The sequence below is a fragment of the Ascidiella aspersa genome, chromosome 1, assembly GCF_963924565.1.
Source record: "Ascidiella aspersa chromosome 1, kaAscAspe10.2, whole genome shotgun sequence".
NCBI classification, from domain to species: Eukaryota; Metazoa; Chordata; class Ascidiacea; order Phlebobranchia; family Ascidiidae; genus Ascidiella; species Ascidiella aspersa.
The window spans coordinates 12,886,078-12,894,579 of NC_139447.1; the positions used below are offsets into that span (position 1 = coordinate 12,886,078).

Sequence of the window (8,502 nt, forward strand, 5' to 3'; positions counted from 1 at the left end):
CTTACGATATTTAAATGTAAATCTACTCCTAAGAGCTTATTAATACTGAATACACAGTACAATAATGAAATAACAAAATAAACTATAGATAAGTAAATAAGTTAAAATCGAGTTACACTTTGTCAGCTTGCGACGTACAAAACATATATATTATTGTGAAAATTGGGAGTAGAATACCAAGAAATTACATCTATTTTTGAAACAGTAATGATCTACTTAGTTGCCAAAGCAACGAGTGGAATGTAACAGCGCAGATCTACTTGGCAGATAATAAATTTACATCACCACAGCAAGGATTTTAAAAGCACTAAATAAGAATACTTCTATTCTTATGTTGTAAAAATTTATTTACTAAACAAAAATCGAAAAAGAAAACATTTTAATTGGTTATTTTTAATAAAGGTTTAAACTATTTTTGTGATCTTAGATATAACTATTACGGACGAAATCTTTTTTATTATATGATCGCAAGCTTGACGTATTTTTATGGACATCGAAACTTTACCTAGCTAACTAAAGAAGTTATCTTATTACCGGTTATTAAATGTTATTATCCTGTTGTGAACTGAGAGTTGTTAACGACAATATAACAAGTTTAAGTTGACGTACATAATGAGTTTACACCGCAGACTAAGCATACATGAGCTTTCTTCACCCAACAAAAACGCCAATGATATCACAGAAAATTTGTCAACCTTGAGTTTTGAGCACGCCTTGTCAACACAGGAAAAACATTACCTTGCACTACGGACACGATATCATGCATTCACAGTGTCCTCATGTGCACATGCCACTTTTATTGTTGCAGCACTTAATGAATTAAGGTAAGATAAATCTTTAATTTATTTAAAACCTAAAAACAAAGCTTGGTTTTACAGACAAGTTCTTTCTCAAATTCGAAATCCTATAAATCAAAAAACAATCAAATTTTTAAATCAATCAGCTCCAAGAAACCCTATCAAAGTGGGTTTTATTGGGTGTGGAAGGCTGGGAAAACAGATAGTTACTTCTCTCCTAACATTTGCTGACATCAGACCACAGGAAATTATCATTTCAACTCGAAGACCACATGTTCTAGGTACAAGTTTACATTAACAACATTGGACCCCACTTGATTAATTATATATTTTTTGTTGTAGAACATTTTCAAAAGGCAGGGTTGGTTTGTTTACATGACAATAAGGAGGTGGTAGCAACATCAAACATTGTGTTTCTTTGCTGCCTTCCATCACATGTACCTTCTATTGCTGAAGAAATAGCTGGATATATATCAGCTGATTGCCTGTTGTATAGCTTTGTTACTGGCTTATCGATTTCTAGGTAATCATTCTTAAACATAAACTTACATTAAAGTGTGTGTCTTTTTTAATACAATATGATTGTTTATAAGTATGTTTATTGACCTGTTTTTGGTCTTTTAAGACTTCGCCAAACTTTACAACACACCAACATTGCAAAAATGGACTTCACATGGTCATTAAAGAACTCAACAAAACTGTGGTGCATTGGAAATGATGTAGTTAATTCACTTAAGATGCCCAACATTGCATTGCTTACATGTCCTCTTAGCCCGGAATCAAAAATAGGTATGTTAAGCATTATTACTTTGGTATATTATATATTGGTGTTTCCCAACCAGGATGTTGTTTCCTTATGGAGTTGATTGCGTTGTTTCAGTATCGCTTAAAGTAAAATTACGGTAAATCACTTAAAGTACATTCTTCACACTATTTTTTATTGTTTATGGCAGTGCCCTTAGCCATCAAAGGTTGGAAACCACTGTTCTATATCATATTTCTTCAACCCTTTTACTTTAGATTTATTTTTAGTTTATTCTTCTCAGCTCTTTGTGGTTGAATATTAATATTCATTACAGTTTAACTTATTTGTGTTTCAGGTAGTCCAGTATGGTCAAGTTTAAAAACTTTTGAAACAGTAGTTTATGCTGCACTTAATATGTGCCCATCATTGGGTGTCACCGTTGAAGAAACTTTAGAGCTTTTAAACATTGTTTTTCTTGCAAAGTCTAATGCTGACAAGTCAAGTTTTTCTTGGAAACATTTCCTTGATGAAGAATCTGCAAACTATGTGGAAAAGGGGTAGGACAAGCTTAGTTTTTTCCATCTTGTATTGTGTAACTTTTGTCGTAATAGCAAAATTTAGGTTGGTATCTTAAAAATTGCATATTATGTTACGTTACAAATTTATAGTAACTGATTTTGCTTTTTTAGCAACCTTCCAGTCTTTGACTTATTTCACATTGCAACTCAAGACACTCCATTTACTACATTTTTACAATCAACAACAGAGGGAGCTTTACATGCGATGCTGATTAAAAAGTACCTTGCAACATTTAACACCCTACAATAACTGCTGTGTTTTTATTTTTCGCTGAATTCTTTTTTTAAATTCTTTTTTCCTAAAGATGTTTTTATTGCTCTGTATCACTGTAAGGGGTGCAAATGTTTATTTGGTATAAAAAAAGAAGGAAAAAAACGAAATGTTACTTTTGGAAGGATTTGTGATAAAAAAATATGCAGGTAATTTTAATATTAATTGCACACATTATATAAACAAAAAATGCAATTGATTTTATTGAGGAGGTGGAAGCCCATTGATAGCTGGAATGGTACTGGGTTCTGCTGTTGAAGTATTCTTTATAGGAGCATCTGTTGTATCAATATTGTTTTCTTTATTTGAAGGACATGTTACTAAGGTTCCAGAATTTGTAATGTCACGTTTTGTCCATGGTGAAGCAATGACTTGCTTTCCAGCTGGATTTGTTATTACATTGTCCCATACAAAACTTCCGTGAAGCTAAAATTTAAAATAAATAGTTCATTGAATGTAAAAAGTAGTGTTTTTTTCCCTAAAAATCTAACTCACCTTTCCTCTGATAGGCTCACTGGGATCAGAACGACTATCAAAGTTGTGTGTGTATGATATTTTTTCCAACAAAATGTCACCAGGATCTTTTTCTTTTTTAGGTGTGGTGACTGGTACTGGAGTTAAATTAAAGCAGGTGTTAATTTCAGGCTAATTTGTTTGTTTTTGTATTAACACACCATCCAGTACTTACATATTCCAGAGGCAGGGTTAACTTTTGGATTGCTTGTGTGCCTGGAAGTTCTTTTTAGTGGTTTACTAGCTTGGTAGTCAGATCTTTGGGTAGTGCATTTAGTGAATGGGGGTTTCACCAATGGTGCCTCACCAACGTCAGATGGCCACCAATCATTTTGCTCTGTATCAGTCTCAGTTGTTGCAATGGAACAGATTGGTTCATTCAAAATTCTTTATCAATGTAGAAAATATTAGATTAATCAAAACAGAAAAAAAGATGAAAATTCATTTATACAACATAGTTAATTAATAGGTTATCAATTTATTTGCTGTTATTTGTTTGTTACACTGAATATGGTATATTGGAAATCACCTTGACCCTTGCAATATTAATGTGTAACTTAATTCCTGATAAATCAGTAACAGCAGAATAGTCTAGCAAAACTAATGATTCAAATTAAGATAAAGGCTTCTGACAACGTCGCAAAGCATATATATATTTATATACATATTTTTTAAGATATTTTGATAGTGTCCGACCTGAATTGCTAGACTATTCTGTTTCGTTATTTGTTTGATTTTATTTGAATTTTACTAAATATGGTCAATTTTATCGATGACCAAAATAGGAAAAGAACTTACCGTACATTATGACGCAAAAAGCGGCTATGCCAGGGATGCGGACAGTTTCTTCTTTCTGGCTCTCTGGGATGGGGCGGTGGAGGGTCTCTCTTCCTCTCGATGTGGGCCTTGTTTAAGCGAGAATCACCCAGAGAGTCATCGGTTACACCACAGTCAAAAATTCGGTTTGAATCAGGACTGAAATATTATGTTTCTGTTCAATGTACTATCAAGTATCAACCTCCCAAATATTAGGCCTATTCTAAAATTCTCTAAATACAACTTTGATCGAGTAAACGGTAACTTACTTGTAGTACCCTGGGACGCGCTTTTTCCTTGCCATGTAGATTTCCATTGTTTGATTCATATTGCGTATCGAGTATCTTTATATGTGGCGGCAGTCCACGCTCAAGGAGACGCTTCTCTGTATCCATTGGATACAAAGTGGTAAAGTCCCCTTGTGGCGAAATGAAAAAGGTTTTTCTTAAACGAAAAAGTTTTTTTGCTCGATTTATGACGTTATTTTTAAATGCAGATAAAATTATAACAAAAAATTCAAGTTGCTATTCTAGTTGAATTGTACTATATAGTGTTTAAGTTTTCGCATATTATTTTGGTGAGTTTCACGGAATCCTTTACTTAAGCCAAAGCTTAAGCATAATAAATAAATAACAATACAATTAAATTTGGTTGTAAAACAGTCAAAATGCTGACATATCCGTATTTATTTACGCTGTTTATTATAGCTTTACCAAGGATACTATACTATAGTGTACTGTAAATTATCTTTGGTTTTACCCAAAGAGATTATCTTTTACCTTTATATTTTACAAGTATTACGTTTTACGCGAAATATTGATACGCTTGAGAAACCCTGGGTTTTTTATTTGTTTACTTTTTTGTGATACTGATGAAGCACCTCCTTGTCACCCGATCCGACTCGTTTGGGTCGCTTCAAGCCGTCTTATAATTTCACTTCTTCGGCCTTAAAGCAGTCCCGTGGATGTCCACTGACCCACTGGTGGGTAAACTTGCCTGCTTTATGCCAACAGCTTATTCCACTCGGTTCACAGCACTCACGAATCTTCGTGAATGTGATTTACTGGCAAGCGGCTATAGAGAAACGCAATATTTTGCTTTTTTATTACACAAAGGTAACGATTTCACCCGAGAATGATGCAAAGATGAACTGCTTAAGTAATAACGAATAAAAACAGCAAAAATATATTTAGTTTACGAATAACTAGGAAATACGAAAATGTAGAATTTTTAATATTTTTTTTAAAACTTATACTCTCGTATAAGGGGACTCCCCATTGTAGCGACCGTAACACTAAAAAACTTCAATTCAGCTTAAAAAGTTGTCTTTCTGTCAGCACGGTTTTAAAAATTATGAAAAAAGGCAAAAAGTAATTACCTGATCAGTTAACATTTCCTGTCAGCTATGTTTTAGTCATGATAAAGTGTATTATATTCGGCCCTGAGGGTGTCATGTAGCCTGCAGAGCCACTGCCTGTACACGTAGCTTTCCCTGTTATTGCATTGCAGCAATAATATATTGTTGAAAATGTTAGGCGCAATCTAACCTATAGAAGATGGTTGCTTACTAGTCTTTACTACCGTTTTGGGCAGCCTAACGTATAGTAAAGGGCTTTGTTACTCAAATAACGCTATACCTGCAGAACGAGTCTGTGACCCGACTACCGCTAACATTCGGTCACATTTTTATTAGTATTTAACTGTTTTCACTAGTCTGGACCTATCACTTATCAAGAAACACAGTCGTTTAAGCAATCATTTTTTGTGGCTTGTCTAGTTGCCCAGGTCTAAACATGTAGCGAGCCAACATATTTGTAATTATAACTTGTGCGCTGTGCGTAAATAGACCAAATCTTAGTTTAAAACTGTCCTGGCATATTTCGTTTTCCCCCGAACCAAAGTCAGCAACTGACTAGCTTACCCGCCATCGCCCTTGTCCCGTATGGAAAATATGACAGATTGTGATGAAATCGTGCGATTGCACTGCCAGAAAATTTGGGGTGACCTGATGCAACTAAGGTCAAAACTGCACTCGCCAATATAATTTGTTGAAAAACTGCTATTATGCTATTATATTCATTTTCAAGGGTTGAAGGTCTAGTCCAGTGTTTCTTAACCTTTTGACTTGGTGGCACACCTATATGAAAACGTGGCGGCGCACCTTGTGAGCGAAGCGTGCGAGAATTTTTTTAGGTGTACCCGGTATTTCTTTTACTGCAATTTTTCAAATATTGTTTAATAGTTGCATATCTTTAAAGGGACTCCAGTGTTTAAGACTGAAAACGCCGGGCGCACCGGTTGAGAAACACTGGTCTAGTCTGTTAAAAATAATTGTGGGTGCACTTGTCATACTTTCCATGATGGACTCTTGTGCTATAATATAGTTTAACACAGCTACTGGAAATACACCCAACCATACACAACAATCATATTGCAATACTTGCGAGACATGTTCTTGCTGCACTGTGAACTGTATTTATTAAAAGCAGAGCTATGCTGAATTTTTTAAATTTACATATTTTCAAGAACCTGACTATCGCTACACTGACAATATGCACTTTAAAACACTGAGGCAGTTTCTTCCGTTTTGATCTTTTTTGTGTTGGCTCATGGACTGCCTCCTTAAACGACTCTTGATAACTTTCACATTCACTGTAATGTTTTAAAAAATGGTGTGCTTACACTGTAATCTGTAATGTTTAAAAAAAATGGTGTGCTTGTAATGTTTTAAAAAATGGTGTGCTTAGGAGTATTTTTTTACTTTTGCTCATTGTAGCATCATAGTGCCACCGTGCTATACATCCCCCAAAATCTATACTGCATTAAACTGTTTATGCCCCAAATGCTGTGCATACTATCGTATGTTGAGCTGTGTGACTTATAAATGCTACAAAGTAAATTTTTATTAAATGAAACTATAAACTTTTTGCACTAAATGTCTAATTATTAGTATTAAGTGTTTTATGACAAAAACTCTGTGATATAATTCGCTTAATGTGCTGGGCCTTTAAAAGCTCTTGAAAGAGCATTTTGGGCAGCGACAAAAAAGTTTGTAGGCCACTGCTTAAAGAACATTGTACCCAAGTTGGAAAGTTTGCCTTATCTTATGCAGTTGCACTTTGTGCATTTTATGGAAATTTACTGTGGAATCAGATTAACTCCACAATCACAATATAAAACCCCTAGTACAGTTTTCAGTTGAACTTTATCTAAACTAGACAAATTGCATTTGTAAGGTTATTACAGCCTATTCTGTTCTCCAGGACAGGTGCACACCCAAATTAGTGAATTATAGAAAAAGATTTAGTTGTGGTTGGATTCAGAACTTTAATAAACATTAAACCAGGGGTGTCCAACTCAAACATGCCAAATTTTTATCTTATAACTTCTTCCCGTGCCAAAGCGTGCCAATTTTTATCTTATAACTTCTTCCCGTGCCAAAGTATCGTAACCGAACCAATTCTTTTTAATCATAAAAGCGCTTTTTTACCAATAATCAGAACGTTTATTTAAACTTGAAAATAACTATCTAGTAGAAAGGCGCATCCCTACATCAAAGTGTCTCTCGGTGAGCTGACTTTTGTTTCTTTACACCAAGCTATATAATATTATGTGAATGCTAGCCTCCACACAGTATAATGTTACTATATCAAAAGTAATTGTTGGTTGTCGTGATTGCCGCGATTGTTTTATATTGTGAACAAACAATGGCAATTGGTTGTATAACAAACTTAATATTTTCTGAAAATTGGCTCTATAACAAATTGAGCTTTTTTGTCAATTGGCTAAATAACAATTTTAGTGTTTTTTGGGCAGGGCTTGCGTGCCATTTTTTATTAGGTCACGTGCCACATTTGGCCTGAGTGCCGCTTGCTGGACACCCCTGCATTAAACCTTGGCCCAACTGAAAATTTGATGCCACTCACCTGAGGTCTTGACCAAATGTGCCATGAAATGCTGACTGAAAACAACACATTTAACGGTTACTAATACTAGCAATATAGTAGAGTCAGAGCTTTATTATTCACGATATACTTTTAAAAAGGCAATACAGCATTCAACCGCAAAACTATTTGCTAACATTTATATTAATATCATGAAATTAAAACAAATATTCAACATTATAAACAACTGACATTTCAAAAAGTTGTATAAATTGTAGTCCATAACTACCAACAAAAAATATCATAACAGAAACACCTGGTTGTTGCCCAAACTTAATTTTTTGTTTATTTAATGAGTGCGGTGCAACACAATGAGCTCTTTACAAAGGGGGGGAACTGTTGTATTGTATTTAAGTTTTGCTACAACTGATCTGGTTAATCAGCTGAATATGATGCTGAAAAGAACATGTTACTATTTGCCATTAATATCTTATTATCACTGGGTAAAGTAACCTTTGTTAACCTCGAGTAACCCCACGCAAATATTATTATTAGGCGAAGGTTAACAGCAAATAATTAGAAAAACGCTGGTGTCGCAGTACATGGCTACCTTTATAGCAAGTACAGTAATTGTTTCGCCACTGCTACAGACCTTTATTCAAACTTGCCACTTGCGTATGTACAATTAGGAGCAACTCTTTGCACTCCAAACTCAACCTATACTTCAAGCTAAAAACTATATTGGTTCCAACCATCAAATACAGCAAAATTAGATACAATATAAGCTTAAAGATTCTCTATTAAATATTGAATATCCCTATGTTTAACCCACTCTTCAGCTAAGCATAATGGGTGCAACAAATTCAGTCTGCAATTTCATTAATATTTTAAATTGCGT

At 34.4% G+C, this 8,502-nt stretch overlaps 2 protein-coding genes across 2 annotated transcripts; one reads left to right on the plus strand and one right to left on the minus strand.

Moving 5' to 3' along the window:
* Positions 1 to 512: 512 nt before the first annotated feature.
* Positions 513 to 2,478, plus strand: LOC146167597 (NADP-dependent oxidoreductase domain-containing protein 1-like). The gene is made up of 6 exons (XM_083388812.1): positions 513 to 824; positions 879 to 1,078; positions 1,140 to 1,320; positions 1,423 to 1,586; positions 1,898 to 2,099; positions 2,232 to 2,478. Exons 1-6 carry the CDS (start codon positions 613 to 615, stop codon positions 2,368 to 2,370), a joined length of 1,098 nt encoding a protein of 365 aa, XP_083244938.1. The 5' UTR covers positions 513 to 612; the 3' UTR covers positions 2,371 to 2,478.
* Positions 2,479 to 2,483: 5 nt separating this feature from the next.
* LOC146167598 (ciliary microtubule inner protein 6-like) lies at positions 2,484 to 4,088 on the minus strand. The gene is made up of 5 exons (XM_083388813.1): positions 3,990 to 4,088; positions 3,703 to 3,879; positions 3,080 to 3,291; positions 2,887 to 3,002; positions 2,484 to 2,817 (listed from the first exon to the last, which is right to left on the minus strand). The coding sequence occupies exons 1-5, from the start codon at positions 4,046 to 4,048 to the stop codon at positions 2,593 to 2,595; spliced, it is 789 nt and encodes a 262-aa protein (XP_083244939.1). The 5' UTR covers positions 4,049 to 4,088; the 3' UTR covers positions 2,484 to 2,592.
* Between the last annotated feature and the right edge of the window lie 4,414 nt (positions 4,089 to 8,502).